Genomic DNA, 22,207 nt, shown 5'->3' with positions numbered 1-22,207 from the left:
CTCTGTACAAACAACAGTGATCTCCAAACACTGCAAATCCCAACTTCACTCAAAACTACAATAAATTGTTTGAAGGCAGTGCTCTGGTGTGTATGAATACTTTAAAAGTATTGTTCTGAATAAGAGTACAGCTACTACACCTGTCCTTCATTTACTAACAGCATCTCCTTTTCTGATGCACCTTGAATTCTCACTTGGCAAACTGCATTTGGCCAATGCAGTCTCCATATAAAGGAACAGGGCTGAGGGGGAACCAGCCCCAAAAAACCCAGCCCCACAGCACTGCTGCCCCCTGAGTGAAGCCAGCTCAGCTTGAACCAGACCCCACATTCTGTTCAGAGACCAGAACAGCCCCACGAGGACCTCCAGCTCCTCCAGTTCTGGGCACCTACACTTGCTGAGCCCCAGCAGCACAGAGCTTTGTGGAGCAAATGGGGCCTGTAACCTGCATTCAGAGAGTGCAAACTGCCACCCTGCCCTCACCCAGCTGCTCAAAGCCTTGCTGCCAAGACACACAAACCCATCGTGTGCAGAGGCAGATCAAGCCAGCCCGTTCCCAGCTGGGCTAAGCCGAGCAGGGTCAGGCTTGGACCCGAGCTGGCTCAGGGAACAGCAGGTGCCCCTGTCACATGGAACTGCACCTGAGCCAAGGCAGGCTCACAGAGCTCACTGCAACACTCCTTGTCTCTCCAGCAGTTTGTGCACTGAATTTTGAAGCCTTTCCACAGGATGGAAAGTTGACAGTTCTGTTCAAATGTAATCTTATAAGCCAAAAAAACCCACAAAAACTTTAAACAAACAGGAAAACTTGACTTGTGCAAGTCCAGTATTGCCTAAATAGAAGGAAAAATTACGTTTTTCACTCAGGTTTATAAGAGAGCTGCCTATTTTGAATTTTCATGGGATAGAAATCTTACAACAGTTAGCATTATATACCAAATACCTCTTACATGCCACACTCGGATATACAACAAGATAGAAAATCTGGACTTATATTTAGATGCCATTATTTTTGACAGATCCATCACATTTTCCTATAAGGATTTCCAGTTACTTTAAAACCAGTATGAAAAGATTGGTTATATTTGGTTTTGAACACCACTAAGAAATTTACCAGGGCAGAGTCTGCATATTCTGTAGTGGAGAACTATGCAGTAAATATGGAGTGAGCAGTGATCTGTCAGTGACATTCTCACCTTTTTGGGCTTCTTCAAATCGATCACTCTCTGCCAGCCACTGAGCATAAGGGACATAGACTTCATCTTTGAATTCAGGATGCTTTTCACTCAGAGCAAATGCCTGACAAATAAAAGCTCATTCTTAGAATATTGCATGGTTTAAACAGTTAAAGGGTTTTAAATATCCAATGGGATCAATCCTTAAACTCTAAGAAAATTCACAATGAAACATATACACAGAATACAGAGTGTAATCCATATTTTCTCTAGTATGATACTTGTGTGTTTTAAAATAAAAAGCAATCAACAACAAAAGAAAAGAAGCTTAGCATAATAACATACTGACTATTGAAACAGAAAGACTTGAAAGTGATTATCTGGGAAATTTAGTAGATTTCCCAGCAAGAGACAAAAAATATTTGTATTTTTACTGAATGCATTTTCTAAAGAAACTGGAGTAACACTATAAATGCAGTTTAGATTCACTTTCAGAAGACCACACCACCACCAAACACATGCTGGCATACATGATAAACTGAAATACTCTGAACCCTTCTGCAGAAGCCTTCCTCTCTCACTACAATGCTGGGGGAGCCAGACATTTGCCTCCCTTTTTAGTTGCAACCAGTGACAATAAGAAGCAGTGGTTTTCCAAAGAGAAATCAAGGGCACACTCACTTCCTCCCAGCGATGAGTCTCCACGTGGAGCTGGACTAATGCTTTCAGGTCACCAACCTTCATGTAGGTTTCTGCAGCATAGCCAGGGTTATCAAGTTGCTTAAAATAGAAGGCACATTTGGCCAAAGGCTCACGCTCAGCTTTATCCAGTTTTCGAGCAATTTCGATTAACCTAAAGTCAGCAGAAAAAAGCCAGGTGTTTCAGATTCTGCCTTGGTGCTTTGCCTTTTAATTATTGTCATAACTTCACCTTTCATCAGTTAACATTTAATAAACATCCTAATAGTACTACGATGCAATCCTGTTTAAACAGTTTCATTAAACACTCCAAATAGCTTTTTCCTTTTGCAAACTCAAAGCCCTTCCTTCCCTCTTTGCTCACATATTCAGCTCTGTATCTCAGACTCTGTGCAGATGGAAGGAGGGAACACGTCCTGCATGTCTCAGTGGCACACACTTCCCAGCCCTGACCTGAGCAGTAGGCTCCTGAATAAAAATCAGCCCCTGTGCCACACAGCAAAACAGAGGCAAGGCCAGCCTGAAGGGCCTGGCCAAGATCCTAAGGCAGCTCAGCAAATGACACAAAGTGCCACCTAGGCTGATGAGAAACGACCAGAGATGGGAGTGGCCACAGAATCTCTGTGCTCCAGGTGACTTCTCTACCCCTAGATAACTATCCTAAACAGCTGAGAACAGCAACAATGGGTTAGCTGGTACAGTTACTGTGTGATGATCACTCTGAAGGCATTCAGGCTATTTCAGACCATCTCATATTGGAGATAAACCCATGTATACTCTTCATTGCTGTAATGCATTAGTTTTTGCAACATATTTATGGCTCTACCCTCTAAACATATGCAACTTTTAAACCATTTTTAATCATAGGTGTGTTTCAGATACTCAATCTGATATAAAGGCAGATACCAAATACATTTGGTCTTATTTTAAAATTACGTGGAATTCATGATATCTCATTCAAGCTTTTATTACATATTGTCTCTGAGGAGACAGAAGACCTACATATCCACCCAGCCGTGGTCCCCGCTGATTTCGATGGCCTTCATGTGCTCTCCAGCAGAGAGGTACATCTCCACTGCTGCCTTCGGTTCATTGATATCCTTGGCCCAGTCTGCTTGTTTTTTTATCAGCATCTTTGTGTCTTTGGGATCTCCAGATCCCAGAAATTCCTGCAACAGTGCAATACAAAAGTCTGCATTATCTTCTGGTCACAAACATCATTACAGTCTAAACCCTAAAATAGATAAAAGCTTTTGTAATGAAAACCATGATGCCTCCCAAGGACAGAAATACTCCATGGAGAGCAACATGCACTGAGCCAGCCTTCAGCAGCTCATCCTCAAGGCCCCACCTCTGGGAGGAAACAATGGCAAGTCTCCCATTCATACAGCTTTCAATTTTAAAAAAGCAGGAGACTGTGGCCAGGCCCAGAGAAGGACAGTGCAGGTGCCTCAGGGGCGACACTGATGCCCCCTCCTGCTCTCTGCTAAGCCTGGTTTGGTGGATATGAGCTATGATTTCTGCAAGCTTGTCAGGAACAGGCCTTTCCAAAACAAAATGGTACTAATCTAAAAACTCCAACAGATCAATTCCAAGTTTCCGATTTTCTCTTGCAAGCCAAACAGGTTTCATTCTCAATGAGGTCTGGATGGAAGGTCCATCAATTCATTCTCAATGGCAACCCAGTCCCAGCCCAGGCTGTCAACAGCAACACATCCACTCAATCAGGCATCAGGATGTCCCACCACAAATCAACTGAAGGTTGAAATAATTATCAAGTGTCTTTGCAGGAAACAAGGTATTTTAAAAAATATATCCATTAAGTTCTTTTATAACGACAGAACCACAGCTGCCCAAAAGTGAGAGTGCTCTGAAGCACTGCTTGGACTTGTGGAAGGAATGCAAACATCAAGGCTGGACCCTGTGCTGACAACCATTTTGGAAATATTTCTAATAGTTAGTTCAGCTTCTTCTGCCAGTACTAAAGCTCTGGCACCATATGGTTCACATCTGTTGACATCATGTGCCAGGAAAAAAACATAAAACCCCCCTTCAACACCAGAAGATCGATTAAGGGCAATTTTGACTGCTAACAGAACAGGCTACTGCCCACTAAACAGCTTCTATCAAAAGAAAAATCAGAACAGAGGAGAAATGACAGGTGGGAAAAGAGTGGAAAACTGTGTATCCTCTATATTTCTGGCAAATTCTGACTGAGGTTTAAAAAACCAAAACCAAAGCAACAAATGGGCTAAAACCTGTACATCAGGTCTGCTTCACCACTGCAGGAGGCAGCCAGAAGTGCATCCCATCAGTGCCAGCTCCAAGTGAGCCCCAGGCTGCCTCCTGCAGCACAGCCCTGCTCCAGGAGCAGCTACACAGGTATCCCAACAGCCTCTGAGTATGCAAACCTGCACTCCAGAGTGAAGTCAAACAACCTCCTTGGCATGACTTGTTTTCCAGCTTAGGTCACCAAAACAAGCCCAAAATCAAAAGCTAAGCTCAGCTCCCACAGCATAAAGAGGTTTTTTGTGAGTTGCCAGTAATTAGTGATCTGGGGCTGTGATAAAGAGCCTGTGACCAGATATCAAAGGACTCCCAACCTCTGCCTCCAGCCTGGACCCTCCATCCAGACCTCATCAAAGCCATGCACAAGGAACCACGTTCTGTGGGTCACTTTGAATAATTCTGGCAGCATCAGTGCAAACAGCACCACAAAAACACACCCCTCCCCCACGTACCTTTCCTTGGATAAATAACTGGAAAACAAGGGGGGTTTACATGTTCTTCCATGTCCTGTGCACTCCCTGCACAAGAAGCTGCCTTATGAAGTACCTTAAATTTCTCAGCATGGCATCACTCCGAAATAGAGGAGACATGAGACCTCTTGCTCTCTACTGGTTAAATTTAGACATGACTGCAGCCAAGAATTAAAAGACTCTTACAAAGACTTATGGGAACATTTTCCTGTATGAATTACATTTATGTTCAAGAGGAGCCAAAACACTGAAGCTAACAAAGACTCATCAGCCAAAAATAGCGGAAGTCGGGCTTACATCAGCAAAGCCCCCAAATGTTTCTGTTGAGCTCTTGGAAGAAAAAGATCTCTGCAGCATGGCTCGGGGAATCTCTGCTACAGAGTTTCTGTGCATGTCATGGTGAATTCTTTGTCCTGGATTGGGCAGAATAGGGCTCTGATGAGTGATGAATGAGACTAAACAGTGCATGCATTCTCGGGGATTTCGATAAGAAAACACCAGAGAAGACTTAAAAGCCAAGTAATGCTCCTTATCACCATATAAAAACACCACTTTTTAGAATTATATTCAATTTATTCCTACATGGAACAGAGTTTTAAAAAACACCAAGATACTGAATCTTTGGAAGAAATTCTGTAGTAAACAAAAATATTCTACGTTAGCATATTATACACTTTTTAAAATGCATCTATATAGAACTGACTTACTCTGATCCATAAATATATTTTTATTGTAACATGGGTACTACCTTGTCATCTTTGGAGCACAAACAAATAACAAGGGACTCTCAAATGAGATAATGGAGAAGAAGGAGTCATAAACACAAACATTTTAGTTTTGAAAGAAGGAAAATTACTATAGCTAATAATGTGTAATCACAAGGTCTACCAAAATAATTCACTGAAAAGCCCTGAATTTCCAGAGCCATATTTGGGACTCTACAAAACACAACCTGCTGCCTTGGTAGCAGACTCTGAAGGAAAATGTCACCGTTACACCCAGGCCAGAGACACTTTTCCCCAAACGACCTCCAAAGAAATACCTGAGTAAATTGGAATTCAAAGCCCACACCTCTTTTGTAGGAGCATACACTGGAAACAGTGAGAGGTACCCCAATTCTGCAGGCAGAGGTGCAGGTGCCAGTCCCACCTTGGCGAGGTCGAACATGCGCAGCTCCGAGTACATCTCCAGGGCCAGGCTCTCGTGGCCACTCCTCTTGTACAGCTTTGCTGCCTCCTGGAATCTTCCCTGGTAGGCATAAACGTCTGCCAGGAACAGCTCCTGGTTGTTCTCTCCCTGCTTTTTCCGATCCTGGAAGAATAGAAAAACTGAAGAGGGATGTAGGAAATATTCTAGATGATCTAGGCAAGAAGTAGCCTTTGAGGAATTAGATTTTCAGGCTTAGATTTTAACTGCTAATAATTAAAAACCTGTAATGGGATAGCATAATTATGCCTCTCCTACATTTCTAGTGAATTTATAATTAAAGGATTAAATCCCTCCTTAATTAAAATTATGAAGAGCAAAATTAAATGTCACTATACAAACCAAAGAGATGAAAAGTCACTTCTCTTGATTTCACACAGGAAAATGAACACATGCTATCATTATGCCGGTCTATTTTAAAAAAGGCATCTGATGGGCTCCTCGTTTTCTCCCTACAATCTCACCAGCATATAATTTGGCTACATTAACAATAAGTGCAGGTGGGATGACAAACAGGAGGACAACTGCCAGCAATAGGTAGATTCAGGCAGTATGTCAGCCTGCCTCTGAATACAAACCAGTGACACCTCCACTGTCCCCACATGCAAGAGCTCATGGATTTGGGTCAGCACCAGTCACTTCCAGAGCACCTGTCCATGCTCTCCTGGAAACCAGAACTGCTTGTTGTGTTCTGGCCTGGGAAGGGACCCTGAGGACAGTGCTAGTGCAGAGCCACACAGAAACCTCCCACGTGTGTGCAGAGCCATGGAGAAACCCTGCACACGAATCAGGCTGCAGCAGCACCCTGACTCTGAGGGACCAGCACAGGTTTGCACACGTGTGTGTGTGTGTTTCCATCTGTGTGCCTTATCCTGTGTATTGGACACACACCACTACCCTGCCTGGGATACAATTATTGCTGCAGTTAGCCCACACTGTATGGAAACACATAGCTGGGGACTGAATTTAAAGAAAACAGCATGCAAGGGGAAAAGCACTCCACCAGCATCCAAATCCAACCCTCTGCTGCCTGAGGGGCTCAGCCACCACTCCCTGGTCACACTGACAGACTGGGCTGGCACTGAGGTGGTGTTCAAAGTTTCCTTCCAAAACTTGGTTAAATGAATAATCAGAGGACTTGTTACACCCTTTTTTGAAGACTCCACTTTTTGAAGAATTTTGCCAGATAGAGACAGCAACCATGTTTCTCTGTCATCAATTAGGAAAGAAAAGTGTCATTACTGAGAGAAAACCATGGCATTAATGGAACACGTGTGTTTAGTTACACCCCTCCAAGCCTTAAAAGGAATCCAATCCACTGCAGGCAAGAGTAAGTGGGGATGTAGAACTCACTGCAGAAGGAGCATTTTCAGGATGTGTGTTAAGTTAATGCCTATTTTTAGGGGGATTCTTTCTTACTAAACAGAATATGACATGACAAATCCAGAATATCCTCAATAAATGAAGATCTGGAGAAGCATATGTGGAAAAGAAAGGTTAGTACTGTGAGAGAACACTCTCACCTACCTATACCCTTGAAAAGAAAAAAAAAAGAAAACAAACAGAAAAAAAAGGAGCTCTTAATGCAGACCTTTGTCCTGTGTTAGAGAAAAGTTCACTGTAACCAGCTGGCATTTTGACAGCAGCAGGACAGCTCTGCAGACATGAAGACAAGGAGTGTATCTTTTAAGAGAAGGTGTAAATCTAATTAACACAAGGAAGAGGAATTCCCTTTATGCCATCTCCAAGCAGATCTTTAAGCATTATCTTGCCATCTCTGCAGAAGGACAAGTGTGATGAGTGTGTTTTCAAGTGCTCATGATAGACAGTTATTGTTGAGTGAAATTCTATCAAGAAGCATGAAAAGAATAGGAAGGAGTGATTAGAGCACAGTATAGAAGTATGGAATCCCAAATTCTATTTCCAGTTGTCACAGACTTGTCATGAGACCCCGAGTTTGTCATTTCATTTCTCTGGGCCTGTTTCTGTCTCTGCAAGGAGGAGATAATAGTAATTACCTACCTCCAGGGGGTAGGGAAAGGCTTAATGAACTCATGTTTATGAAGTGTTCTGTACTAAGCTCTGTCAGCACAGTAGTTTTCTACCAATTATTAATTGAATATTGAACACTTTTCCAGTTCTCCTGAAGACAGTTTCAGAAGTCCCCATCTCACACCCACATTTTGGTCTACAAAGTTCCAATCCTATCATTAGAACTTGAGTCACCTCTACCAACCAGGATTTTTCACTTCAAGCGCATCTCCAACAGTCAGAAGCACTATCCAAACTTAAGTCCTTCCAGAACAGAAAGTACTGATTTTGGTACAGTAGTAAGTTTAAGAAAATACACCTTCTTGAACACGGGCTTACCTCTATGCTGCTGATCAGTTCTAAATATCGAAGGTCTCGTACTCTGGTAAATGCCTATTGAAAATAATTTAAAAAAAAAGAGTAAAAGGCATTAACTTGAACACCCAGAAAACACCAAATATCATTCTGCATGGATCAAGCTGTCCTCATGCAAGAAGGACAGGCAGCAATCTGCTGGGTTTGTGTGGTCTCAAGCTGAGGGCTGTGACTGTGGCCCCTGGGTTGGGACAGGAAAGGAGAAAGGCACAGCCAAACAGCTCGGCCTACTGAGCAGCACAGCAGGCAGCCGGAGCTGGGCCTGTCAGCCCCCCAAGAAATACAAAGTGTCAATTAAAATATGACCTGCTTTTATTCTGGCTATTTCTCCATTTTGATGTGAGGTGTGACACAGACGAGGAAACTTCAGGAAACTGTTACAAGGAAGGGCACATAACTGATCCTATTGTCAAAGCCGGCTGCATATGCTCCTAGTTTTTAAACCATTCTGAAAATCCAGCATGAAAGGAGCTCAGAGAGAGGAAAGGAAGTAAGAAGACGATAAGATAAAAGTACTTTAAGACAGTGTAATATCTTTGCAAATGGAGATAAATGTGCAACCCAAAGTCTCAAGTGGCAAAGTCACGTGCAAGTTGCAGCAGCTCAGCACTTATTCCTGACATGCATCACAAAACAGAAATTTAACTCTTTGGGCTGCACATTCAAGACTTCCAACCAAACCGAAGAGGGCACAGAATATTCTGCTTACATCGGATTGGACTAGGAACTGTAAGAGCCTTTAATGTCAAGAAGCTGCTTTTGTTTGAATTAATCCGCTCTAATTCTAAGAGGGCACTACTTAAAAATTCCAAGGAGGCACTGAAAACTTCTTTTTAAAAGTATCTATTTGCATAAAGCCATCCATGAGACTGGAATTATTCTGATGCCTCCACTTAAGAAAAAAAAAAAAAAGAAGCATTTAATTTCCTTTTTTAAAAAAAATCTGTTATTAAAAGATGTCTATCACTTCAGACCATTCTCAGTGTATTTTTAGAATGTTTTGTCTTTCATAAAATATTCATGACATTGAACTCGGTTTGCTCTCTCTTACTTGAGAAGAGGTGGTGAAAGAAAATAGGGAAATATTTTATGCCAGAGAAAACTCAGTTCTTCAGTCTGTGCCCACTCACAGACCACTCCCCTAGCAAGGCACACCACACAGACAAGGACTGGAATTGTACTATCCCAGCACCACTGCCTGCACACAGCCTTAACGGGAGATAACAGAGTAGGAAATCTTCACCTTTGTACCGAGCTTACATTAAATATTTAGGGGGGGAAAGGGCAAGTCTGTAGCACTAGGGAAGGTGGGGGCCAAAGCCAGGTGAGCATCCTCTGCTGCCACCCGGTGGGCACTGCGTCCCAGTTCTGCTCCCCTACATCCATTAATGCATTTTCCAGACGAAGCCATTTTCTTCCTATAGAACACTTTGATTTAGAACACGGCATTTATCTAGAGAGATATATTTTAGTTCAAAACCTCCTCTCAAAATCCTGAGTTTGTAACAAACAATTGGTTTGTTTGTGGAATAAGACACAACAGAGAAGCAAGACAGTAACCCAGGAACACCACGCATTCCAGTCATAAGACATGCATTATAGTCACACACATATATAAATATCAAACCCAAGCTTTCTGCTAAACGAGTAAATAAATGCTTTACCTTTTTAGCAGTTTCAAACTCCAGCCCTTCCAAGGCTTCCATGGCCAGCTCTCTCCAGTCAGCATCAGTCACTCCCAAGCATGCAATTTGATAGGCTTCTTTAAACATTTTTCGCTCCAGATATTGATACATGGGTGCAGACTGAGGATTCACATAGAAAAAACATGTATCAGAAAGCATAATACTGAGATATATTAGTGAAATTCTCTACATATATTGGGAAAAAATATTTTAATCACAACCCTTACAAGCTGCCCAGAGAATAAACATCTCAGCTTTGTACAGACAGAACAACATTCTGGGGTGATCTTTATCTTATCTTTAGACAAGCTGGGTTAATTACATTCCAAACTCATCCATTTTGAAACCTTCAGCTCCTTGCAGTATTAGGAAGTAGTTAAGGATGTGAATTCTTCTGGGCATTGAACATGCTAAATATGACGTACACTGAGCTTTTTTAGTACTATGGAAGGAGAGCAAAGGAGGGGCAGTGTGCTCTCAAGGGCCAAGAGCAGGAGGAGTGGCACGTCCCTGGAAACACTGACACACAGGAAGGGGGAGTAAAGCAACCCTCCTGCCCCAGCCTCGAGGACAAAGCTGTCTACCAAGGACAGGCACAAAACACACTGGGGCTTTCGGGGAGCTGCCCCAAAGGAAATCCCTGTGGCACTGCTGCCAGCTGCTCAGGGGGCACAGACAGATGTGGGCCTGCTGCCAGCTGCTCAGGGGGCACAGACAGATGTGGGCCTGCTGCCAGCTGCTCAGGGGGCACAGACAGATGTGGGCCTGCTGCCAGCTGCTCAGGGGGCACAGACAGATGTGGGTCTGCAGCCACAGCCCGAGCCCTCTGAGGGAACAGGGAGCACTGCAGCACCACTGCCTTACCCTGGCTTGGCAACCCCAGCACGATGCAGGTCCATTTCTGCATCACTTTTACCAATTTATCTGAACATTGCACACCCTTTGCTACTGCCTCTCTCCAAAAGCAGAGCTTTGGAGAAGCTGCCTCTGAGGTGCTGCACAGTAATTCTGTGGCATCTTGGTGCCTTCAGCATGCCAAAGGCACACAGGAGTGTTCAAGCCTGGTGATCCTGTGGCTGCCATCCACCCCGGGCAAGCCAGAGCCCCTCCAAGGACCTGCCCAGGGCCTCAGGGGACAGAGGGTCTGTAACACAGGTGTCCATTAGTCAGTACAAGCACAGGACATTCTGCCTTCTTCATCGATTCTCAGAGGCAAGTCCTGCACACTCCTGGATGCACAGTCACAATCATTTTGCTTTCTTTTTTTGCTTTGGGTTTTTTTTTTGGGTTTTTTTTTTTTTTTTTTTTTTTTTTTGTTTGTTTGTTTGGTTTTTTTACTTCCATGATGACAGAAATCAGCATTTTATGGAAGGCAATCCCTAAATTTTGAATATAAAGACCACACAGGTACGATACATTCAGACATTTATATGGAATATTTTAGTCTGAATGCTTCTAGACGAAGCATCAATAAAACAGTATTTGATGTAGTCAAGAAAAATGAAATTACAGTGGAAAAAAGTTATACAGAGAGAACACAGTAAAAATCCTGCAGGAGGCCTGCACTACATTAGATTATGTGCATGCATTTGCAAGTAGAAAGGGAGAAGCAGAAACAATTACCAACAGCAAAAAGGAAGTTAGCTTAATTAATGCCAAAGAAACAAAAATAAAATAGATCACACAATACAACTTAAATAACAACGAAAGAAGTGTGAACTGCAATCATTTTAGTAATGAAATACAAGTAAATCTCAGAAAAGCTTCTTCACTTGTTAAACATTCATGTTTATGAGATATAAAGCAACACTTAATGAGATTAAAGGATTACCTGCGGAACTTCAACTGCTGACATAGAGAAAACATGAAGGCAGAAGATCTTGGAGCCATTGTAACCCACAACAAAGCCTTGCAGTTTTTGCTGGTGGACAGGGAAGTTGCTAGCTTTGATATTGAGGTAACCCCCTCCAGAAAAGCAAAGCATATCCTCACACTGGGTATTCCAGGCCACACTGTTAGCATTGGGTTCCTAATGAGCAAAACATCTCAGGATTAGAACTGATGCAATCACATCTTTGCTAAGAAACATGCCTCCTTCAGCTGGAGTGTTTGACCCATTACAGCCTGGTGTGTACATACACACCGATTATTCACATTTGCAATATCCTAAAGCCTAGAATATTCCTAAACAGATTCACTGGGATGTATTTTACATTTTAATACTCAGCTATAATTGTCTTGCCTTTTATGCATATTTAGTAGTGATCTCTACAATCAATCTGTAAAACATAATACCAAATTCCACAATAATATACTGCTAGTTAGCACATTTAATTGATCATTTCTCAGTCCATTACACAAAGGAAGTTGCAGACCCTGCCTTTGCAGCACTCCATCCCTGCTATCCAGTATGTTCTGAAAACATTTAATCAACTTTAATAAGTGACTACTAAACTGCCAATGAAGAGAGTATTATCATGATTCCTTTTATAGGCTATGAATACCCAACGAACAAAGATGTTTAGGCTTCAATTCTGTTTGTACTAATGAGAAAACTAAAATGCTCATTAACTATAATGCTTCAGAGGGAAGCAGGGCAGAGTTCTAAATGAAACTGAAAAGGTCACATGTCTAAGAGCTCTTTATTCAGCTTTGCTCACACAGATTTCCTGTCTTCTCAATCCTACTCCACCATCTCTGTGAGGGTGGTTTTGATAAACAGATCACAGTTACATCCTACAAGATGTGACTAATAGCTTAAATCAGTTGCATGAATTTCCACACAGCAACACTTCTGTGATGTTCTGTGCGCCCAGCTACCTCCCGGCCTCCTGCCCCCCCTTTAAGAAGCCCCGGGAGCCGTCAGTGCTGACCTGGAAGAGCAGCTCCTTGGTGTGGATGTCGTAGACGAGGCAGGTGTCGTTCTCGTCCACCACGGCCAGCTTGCTGCGGGACGCGCTCATGTCCAGGCAGCGCACGGCCGTGGCCTGCTTCAGCAGCACGATGGCCAGCGCGTTGTCCACGAAGATCTTCAGGATCTGCAGTGGGAACAGAGCCACCCCAGCCCTTCTGTCCCCAGAACTGGGAGCAGCACAGCTCAGACACCACTTCAGTGCTGGCTGAAGTGTGGAATTGCAAGCTTTTTCAGAGACAAACTGCAGTAAAATTAGGGAAATGCTTCCAGTTTGAGTCTCTTGAGCAGCCTGGCTGCTACAACACGCTCTAGGTCACAAGCCTGTACAGATAAATCAGATGCCATGCATCCTGGATTCTCCACTAGTCACACAATTTCATAAATACAGGAATACATAACACACAGAAGACACACAGGATCTCAACGTCTTTGCTATACATAACACACAGAAGACACACAGGATCTCAATGTCCTTGCTATCAGTACCTCTGGGCTCCAGTCTGGCACTTCCAGCTGCCACCTGGCATGAGAAACAGACAGCCCCTACACCTGGAGAACAGCCACACCCTCACAAGTGGTCATCAGGAGAAGTGCACACACCTCCAGCCCCCACTAAAGGCAAACCTGCTCTCTTCACCAAGAACTCAACTTCTGTCAGTTGATACTAACAACTCACAGACTTCCAGACTCAGTTAAACACATTTGTATGACTTTTACTGTCAGAGAATGTGAAAGACAGAAGTAATTAATTTTTAATCCAAAAATGAGACTGGCAAATAAAATTCTAGGTTGCAGAAGAGCCTGCTGCCCCTAAGGTCTCCCTCTAAGAGCACAGAACACGTTTTGTTTGCAGAGGAAAGACACATACCAGAGAAGATATGTTACCTGACCATTCTTTAGACCAACTAAGAGGCCTTCTCTTCCTGGAGGTCCTCCAATGACTTTAATGTAACGAATAAGAGATTCCATCAGCCATTCTCGTTCTTTAACACCACTAAATGAGAGGCACTGCAGTCTCTTCTCCTAAGGACACAGTAAGGTATAAAACACAGCCTGGAGGTGAAGACAAAAATCTGTGTCTGATGTGTGATGTTTATACCTATACTAGCAGGTGTGTCTACTTTTACATTTAAAAACCATAAAGTCAAATACTCAATTTAATGGGTGAATTCTTTGAGATTTTCTAATCCTATGAGCAAACAGAAACAAACACCCCCAATCTTTTCTTAGTAGTTCTCTCCCATGCAGAAGTACCCCTGGATTCTGTGCTAATTTATCAAATTCTCTCTAGAGCCTGCTTTACTGAACCAGAGTCACCTGAGCCACGCCACAGTGGCTGCCCAGCAGCATGTGAGCACTGCAGGGCGCAGCAGGACTGCCTTGGGAAGTGCTGCAGCAGACCCCACAGCACAGTTGTGTCCTGCCAACCACTGTCTGGGACAGCTGCCTTGAACACTGAACACACCCCAGGACTACTCTAGCTTTTAAGGCACATACCTGGCATAAAATAATGTGATTTGAACACACCACCAGCAAGTTACATTCAAATTTCTTTATGATCTTTTCCTTCACCCGATAGTACATATCCGCAGAGTCATCCGAGTACAACTCGTAAATCAGGATTTTCTCTGGCATCTGGATGGCTAATCTGTTTTTGTAGATTGCAATTTTCTTCACAAGCTCTCTGCCTTTTATCCTAACTAGAAAGAAAAAACACCAAAATGTTAAAGTATAAGCTGACACAAAAATAATATACAGAAATCAGAGAACTAACACACTAAAATTGAATCTCCCTAGAGCACTTCTAAAATTCAAAGCACATTTCTGCTCAGATATGTTTGCTGCTCTGCATCTACACAATCTACTCTCCCTGTCACAGTTTACCACCCTCTCTGAACAGCACATTCTGGAGCAGTACTTCGAATCCTTGCCATAAAAAGACAGCAGAAATGAAGAAACAAAATAAGCACAAATGTTTGAGGTTACAAGTAAGAAAAATAAAAGCTAAATATAACACACAGTATTTTTATCTCATTTTCAGAGATTAAAACCTTATTTTAAGATCCCCTGTCCCTCCCAGTCTCTCTGCCAATCCCCACATCTTTCATTAAACTTGTCAGTGCTGAATTTGCACACTCCAAGTTTGCACTCTCCTCATCCAAAGTGGGCTCCACGGTTTGACTGCCAAAGTGACAACAGCCTATCAGGTGCATGCAGTGTATATTCCAAGTGCCCTGATGGATATCAATTAAAACAAGCTGCATGAAGCTTTGGCCTGCCTGCAAGTGTGGAATCACCTTTCTGCTCCGTGATGAGGTGCTGGACAATAACGTCGGTCATGCTGTCCCTGTAGGCGTAGCGGTCTTTGTAGAGGCCGTGGACAGTGCTGAAAATCAGCTGGTAGAAGGAGATTGTTCCATCCTGACACCCCACTGCCTGCACACAGGAAGGGAATGACTTCAGTTAATTGGTACGAACAGGTGAGAACTGGCAGAGTGTGTGGTGTTTACATATCATGACTGTGCATAATGGACAGACCAACACCAGTTACAGCTGACTTACATTTAACCATGGCACAAGTGCACTGAGAACAGACTGAACTCACCACAGACCATGGAGACCACCATGCTGGGGGGCGGCTTGCGTCTATTTGGTTGGGGTTTTGGTTAGATTTTTTGCAGTGCAGGTGTGTTTGCTCATTTTTAAATTTGCTTTAATTCTCTTCCCACTTGTACAGGACTCAAGAGTGCAGCATTTTGAGCTGACAGCTGCCCTGTAGGCATTTTCTTCCCATCACGGAATTAGATTTGGTCAATTCCAGAAGTTATTAGCTGATATTTTTAATTATTTTTCCCTCCTCTTTTTTAACCAAAATGCAGCAAACACCTTACCACTTGAGAGCAGGTGTTATGCTCCTTAGATCCTTCTTACAGCTCAGGTTTTACTTTTGTGGGATGTATGTAAATCCAGTGGCAGTTATAGGACCTCCCTAGACACTGCAGAGGTTCTACTGCCTCAGTAGGAATGTCCAAGCAACTAAGCTGAAAATGTATTATCTTACTTTAAGTAACAAATTCCCTCTGAAAATGTTAGAAGAACGTCTCTACTCACCACATAGTTGGAGTCTGGTTTAACTTTGCAGGTCCACACCCAGCTGCTCTGCTCTCCCACAGTGCCCAGGCGTACCCCATCCCTTGTGAAGAGAGAAACCTGTCTGTCTGAACCTCCCAGCAAGAGATACTCTCCTTTAGTAAAGTAGCTGATGCAGCACGGGTCAAAATTGAGCACTCTGTCCTTCCCAATCTACAAGGGAAAATAAACAATCAAAAACATTAACAACAGGACCATTTCATCTTTCCTGAAACAACCAACACGTGCCATCACTGACACCATCCATCTCCTCCATGCATGGCCTTTTAACACCCAGAACCACTGGGTTAAGATTCCCAAGGCAGTTCTAAAATATGGCCAAAATATGGACAAATCCCTCCAGTCCCGAACCACTCTGCTCAGAACACAACAACTCAAAAACCCCTTTAACCAGCTGAAAAAAAACCCAAAGATGTTCTCTACAAACCAGTGAACCATGTCACACAAGTCAGCAGAGTTGTAAGGGCTCTCATGGAAGAACTGTGAGACAGCAGCTGAGCTGCTATGTGAGAAATAAGACCTGAAGGAGGAATGGTTAAAACAAGTAGACTCATAAAAGGCTGGGAAAACAGAAGACATTTAATGTAATTAATACAGCACCTGCATACAAATATTTTGACTGTGGGACACAAAACAGAACCAGAAATGTGACACTTCAATAAACTCTCTAAGACATACCTGCTTGCCACTCAGATGGTAAAAGGAAAGCTTCTGACCCCAGTCTGCCACAGCTAAAATGTCATTTCGTTCATCTCTGCCAAAAAAAAAAAAAAAAGCTCCTAGAGCAACAGAACCAAGTAGCAGAATAGCAGAGTTCACTTCATGCTACTCTTTAAAAGTCACAAACTGAAAGGACAGCAGTTTGTCATTTAAACCTCTGGAAAATAGCTTGGGGACACAAAATCAAAACCAGTATCCTCTACAGGAATAACTCAAAGCTTGAGGGGGGGTCAGGCTCTGCTCCCAGGGAACAGGGACACAAAAAGAGGAAATGGCCTCAAGCTTTGCCAGGGAAGGTTTAGGCTAGGTACTGGGAAAACTTCTTCCTGAAAGGGCTGTCCAGCCCTGGCAAGCTGCCCAGGGCAGAGGTGGAGGGATTTAAAACTGGGTGGATGTGGCACTTGGGGACAGGTGTTAGTGGTGGCTTTGGCACTGCTGTGGAAGTGTTAGATTTGATGTCTCAAAGGGCTTTTCTAATCCAAACAATCCCACGTCTCCAATCTAAACCTGTTCCCAGGTTCTCTATTCAGTTGAAGACTGGCAGCAAAGCCAAAACCCCAATATGTAATCACTTAAAGAAGGTAACACACATGGAATTAACCTGCTCCAGCAGGGATAAAAGTCAAGCCTTTCTGCAATCAATGAGCCAAGGATTATCTATTCAGAATGAAAAAAAAAAGGAAGGATGAAATTATTTACCTGGAAGGATTCCAACAAATTGACCATACTGGAGAGGAAGAGCCCCCTGGCCTCTCTATTTTCACTTTCTCATCACCATTTTTGTTCCTTATGCTGACAATGCCATTGAACATCCCCAAAGCAAGGTACTGCCCATCATTTGTCCAGCTGAGAAAACATATACATACTGAAGAGTAAACTACTACAAACAAGCAGCAGGAAGGCAGGATGGTGTACAGCACACTCACACAGGAATGGCAGATTAAAGTATATTTCTAAGAGGGAGTTCTGGGAGGTGGCTAGTAATCCTATGGTTTGTTTATGCATCTAAATCCACATTTATAGCAACAGCACACTCTACATCAAGGACATTCTATCCCATACACAGAAGTAAAATAAAAAATTAAAGCTTGCAGTATTTATAACATGTGCTAAGTCAGATACATTTTGGGGATGGCAGTCTGGAGCAGACCAAAATGCTTTAAAAGCCACATTTAGAACATGACCAGACAGAACTGTCTGGTGCAGGACAGGGGAGGCCTAGGGTCTATTCTGGTCTCTTCTTGAGTCAGATGAATGACTTCAGTATGAACCCTTGCTTCAGGTTCCCCACACAGGTAATACCTTCTTCAAATGAAAACACCAACAGTACAGGGAATGAACGACAAACAAACATTGCAATTATTTTTACTGTAACTTAAATTCATTGTTGTTGCACAAGACAGATGAACAGACAGACAAAACACTTAAGACACCTGCTCAAGACCAGAATCTGTCTCTGATGCCTTCAGAAGGATTTGGTTATAAACAGGACCAAGCATAACTCAACACTTTGCTACTGAAAAAGAAGGAGGGAAAAGTCCTTTTTTTTTTTAAAGCTTCCATCTTACTTGAAATGGTTTGTATTGAAACTAACTGAAATGCCATAGATAACCCTTAAAACTTACCTACAGCAAGTAATCCTGCTGCTTGTTTTATGTTTAGAGACTGACTTCTGTTCAGGAGACCACAAGCCTTGATGAAAGAAAACAGAAAGCCAGTGACAAGTAAGTATGTGCCAGTGTTCAGACTGGAAATTAATACTGTCAGAGAACCCAGCTGGGATTTTACAGGCACCAAAGTCTTGTCCACTGCCAGTGGACTTTTAAATACATATTATTTAATATTAAATGGGAAAAAAATACATTTAAATAACAGAGGGTGTCTCTGCAAAAAACTCCAGTAACAGAGCAGCACATTTGACCCTGTGACCCCTCACTACTGTCCCTTCTCACTGAGGTTAAGTGATTTAAATCAGTACCCAATGTCACTGAACGTTAGGTAGCTTTGTGACCCATCTCTTCTGGAGGCACAGAGCTGTACCTGTCTGTGGTTAGCTTAGCTATCCAGCTGTAAAGGAATCACTGTCTCAATGGAAAAGTTCAAGGAAGAAGACATACCAAAATCCCCAGACGAGCAGGATGCCAGCTGATGAGTGAGAGGATTGTATGAAACGCACTGGATTGAGTCATTATGCCTAGAATGAAGTCACAATCAGATTTCAATAAATCATTCTTAAGTGTCTCTTTTCTGACTTTCAGCAAGTGAGCTGAAAGCCTTAGCAGATGCCAAAATAATTGGATTGGTTTATAGTATATCAAGTAAGTCTGCTATTACTGTAAAGTAAATCAGTAATAAACCTTGTAAAAAGTGTCTCCAAGTAGCAGGATTCACTGTATTTTATCAAGATTACAGTAACTGAGGTTTGTGAAATCTGCCTGAAGGTTGTATCCAAATCCTTAAACAAGTGTGCTGGTGCAGGCTCTGTGCAGTGACCAGCTAACTCCTGGTAAATGTGCACTCAGGAGAACATGAAGTTTTTGCTTCAGAGGGCTGACTGAAAGCAGAGCCAAATAATTGAAATACACCAGAAGTGTCAAACCCATCTTTAATTTGATCTTTGACCAGAATTATGGTTTATTATAGAAGACTGGTCATATTATGTTTCATTTTATTCTGACCTACTCTGAGTTTCCCTAGTTCTCTGCCAGCCCTATAAATTCACAGATTGCTCTGGATTTCCCACCTCCTTTTATGCCTATAATTGCTTTCCTGCCTCACTCAGATACTTCAGCTGCTCTTTTCCTCCTCCCTCCCCACCACCCCTTTTCTCTGACCTTAGTGAACCCTCTCCCAAATCTAACAGCTCGTGCTCTTTAATTGCAGCAGTGCATAATCAAAATCAGCTTCCGAGGCACAGAACTGAACAGCATCACTTACGTGTACTTCAGAATTCCTTCTAACTTTGAAGTCCAAATTATCACACTTTTATCAGCAGAGCCAGATGCGAAACGCTTGCCTAGGAATTACAGATAATTTAAATCCCACACATACAAGAATCACTTTCACTCCAAATACTCAATCAAAGAGAGAGCAAGAAGTTCTTGAACTCGACAAGGCTCAAGTAATAAAGGGGCTGACAGTGAGTGCTGGATGTGCTGGTGCTTCCCCAGGCACGTGAGGCTGTACTGCACCATTCAAGGCCTTGCTAATAACCAGTCCTTCCAGTGCTGTCCAGCCCCAGCTGGAGACTGATGGGGACAGTGACAAGTTAAACTGGTACAGTGTCACAGAACTCCCATCACCAAACAGCAGCAGCTGCAGGAAGGGCCCCAGCCCACAGAGTGAGTCCCACTGAATGAGAGCCACAGGCCATGAGAGACCTGGGAGCAGAGTGCACTGAGCAGGTAACACATGAAGGACCAGGAGATCAGGGACAGAGGAGCTACAGGAATACAACCCAGAGGCAGATGAGTGGACACAGGAATCTCTGAGGTGAGCCTTCTCCTCACACTACCCATGAATACACACTTCACCAGTGCTAAGCCTAACACTAAAGTCAAAGCGGAGGAGCAGTGGGACCACAGCTCTTGGGCTCACAGGTGACCTTACAGGCACTTGTGCAGGCAGATGTGCAGAGCAGATCACACCCTCCATGGACAACAAGCCCCAGCACCTTCAAAGAACAAACCCCCAGCACCCCCACGCTGTGAGTGCAACAAGGCCCACTCTCCATTTCCAGTGGGCAGTCACCAGTGGGAGAGAAGCACTTCACACACCAGGCTCGCAGTGCCCCAGGGTGCTATTTACCATCTTTGGCATAAGCCACGCAGTACACAGTGTCCTTATGTCCCTTCAAAGGCTGAATTAGGGTTCCATCAGAAGTATCATACACCTGTTCAAATGGGGAGAAAAAACCAATCCAAATATACAAACAAAAGAACTTACACAAACAAAACCTTCATTGAATCAGAGAACCACATTTGGGTGGGAAGGGACTTTAAAAGCTCACTCACTTCATGCCCCCGTGGGGCAGTGAGACCTTCCACTAAACCAGGCTGCTGCAAGCCCCATCCAACCTGGCCTAGAACACCTCCAGTGTGAGGGCTGGGATATAAAATTACTGAAGGCCAGCAGATTATGCACTTCCTTTTGTGTCTGCTTTTTGGATTTCATATGGTTCATACAAGACAAAACATTTTCTAGCACAGAAACAGCTTTCTGTAACATGATATTCTTAGAAAGAAAAAAGTCAGTACTAGAGAATAACATGCACAAAGGACATTTTTCAACAGCTTGTTTGGCAGCTTGTTTTACATCTTATTGGCTTTATATCTTTTATTTTTATATTTTACATCTTGCTGTTAAAACATCTTTCTACGCATTTTATGTTTAAGCATAATAAATTACTGCAAAGGAGTAATCGCTAAATACATGATTCTGTTAGCCCTGAAAAGAACACCTGTTGTCCTGCAATGCTCAACTCTGCCTCTACAATCCATCCATCCATCCATCCATCCATCCATCCATCCATCCATCCATCCATCCATCATCCATCCATCCATCATCCATCCACCCTTCCTGCAGCTCCTACACCTGTCCCACCTGAAAGCCTCGCAGGACCTGTGAGCAGCTGGTCCTGAGCTGCCCTTGCAGCAGCGCCAAGGGCCCACAAACCGCTGGAGGTGGATGTTCCCACAGCTGTCCTATCAGCACAATGCCAGGACAGGGGTTTGAGCCTCTGCCCTTGTCACAGATTTCAGGAAACTTGCACGCTGTGCCAGGACTAGGGGCAGGCTCATGGATGTCAAACCCCGGGCACCGCACAAGAGGGTGAGATGACACAAATAACTGAAATCTCATTACTTCTGGAAATAGAGCTTAAAACTTGGTAAGAAATATTTAAAAGCTTCAAAACACTTCAGAATTGGCCTGCATTAATATGTATGTTACTGTGAGGCTGCACTGACAGAGATAAGGGGATTTCAGATAGGTTATATTCATAAGTTAATGTGGAAGAAGTCATGCTCCTACAGCTGAAAAGGAGCGGACAGGAAGGTTTCCCTACCAGCAGCCTGTTTCCAGCAGCAATTATCAGCTGGGTCCCGTCCGGCTTGAACGCGAGGTCGTAAATGCTGCGGGAAAAAACAAACGGAGAACCGCGTGTCAGGAGGCAGAACGGAGCAGGGCCAGGGCTGCAGCGATGGGGCAGCGACCGCCCGCACGCCCCGAGCTGCGGGAGCGGCGGGGCCGCCGCGCCGGGAACCCCGCGGCCGGGAGCGGGACGGGACGGGCCGGCCGCGCCGGGGCCGCTCACCACTGCTCGGCCCTGTCCCGCCAGGTGAGCGCGGCCCGCATGCCTCGGGCCCCGCACGGCCCGGCCCGGCCCGGCTCGGCCCGGCGCCGCCCTCACGGCCGGGCCCGCTCCGCTCCGCGCCGGGCGCCGCTTCCCCGGCCCCGCCGCTGCCACGGGCAACGCGCCTGCGCCCGCGGCCC

The 22,207-nt window shown here is 43.8% G+C and overlaps 1 protein-coding gene across 2 annotated transcripts in view; it reads right to left on the bottom strand.

Moving 5' to 3' along the window:
• IFT122 (intraflagellar transport 122) overlaps positions 1 to 22,175 on the bottom strand; it is a 30,048-nt gene extending 7,873 nt beyond the window's left edge. For both annotated transcript variants that reach the window (XM_064433182.1, XM_064433183.1), the window contains exons 1-20: positions 22,029 to 22,175; positions 21,780 to 21,846; positions 20,522 to 20,606; positions 19,652 to 19,730; positions 18,832 to 18,908; positions 18,340 to 18,406; positions 17,414 to 17,560; positions 16,673 to 16,748; positions 15,956 to 16,147; positions 15,142 to 15,280; positions 14,342 to 14,544; positions 13,730 to 13,867; positions 12,804 to 12,968; positions 11,762 to 11,959; positions 9,910 to 10,050; positions 8,210 to 8,263; positions 5,783 to 5,944; positions 2,877 to 3,043; positions 1,857 to 2,028; positions 1,197 to 1,299 (exon numbers count right to left, since the gene is read on the bottom strand). In XM_064433182.1, coding sequence (XP_064289252.1) covers positions 1,197 to 1,299; positions 1,857 to 2,028; positions 2,877 to 3,043; positions 5,783 to 5,944; positions 8,210 to 8,263; positions 9,910 to 10,050; positions 11,762 to 11,959; positions 12,804 to 12,968; positions 13,730 to 13,867; positions 14,342 to 14,544; positions 15,142 to 15,280; positions 15,956 to 16,147; positions 16,673 to 16,748; positions 17,414 to 17,560; positions 18,340 to 18,406; positions 18,832 to 18,908; positions 19,652 to 19,730; positions 20,522 to 20,606; positions 21,780 to 21,846; positions 22,029 to 22,069 — 2,473 coding nt within the window. In that variant the 5' untranslated portion in view covers positions 22,070 to 22,175. The remainder of the gene's footprint in view (positions 1 to 1,196; positions 1,300 to 1,856; positions 2,029 to 2,876; positions 3,044 to 5,782; positions 5,945 to 8,209; positions 8,264 to 9,909; positions 10,051 to 11,761; positions 11,960 to 12,803; positions 12,969 to 13,729; positions 13,868 to 14,341; positions 14,545 to 15,141; positions 15,281 to 15,955; positions 16,148 to 16,672; positions 16,749 to 17,413; positions 17,561 to 18,339; positions 18,407 to 18,831; positions 18,909 to 19,651; positions 19,731 to 20,521; positions 20,607 to 21,779; positions 21,847 to 22,028) is intronic.
• Between the last annotated feature and the right edge of the window lie 32 nt (positions 22,176 to 22,207).

The sequence above is a fragment of the Passer domesticus genome, chromosome 9 (genome assembly GCF_036417665.1).
Source record: "Passer domesticus isolate bPasDom1 chromosome 9, bPasDom1.hap1, whole genome shotgun sequence".
NCBI classification, from domain to species: domain Eukaryota; kingdom Metazoa; phylum Chordata; class Aves; order Passeriformes; family Passeridae; genus Passer; species Passer domesticus.
Note: the sequence above shows the minus strand (reverse complement) of the source record. Positions and strands in the feature narration are given on the sequence as shown.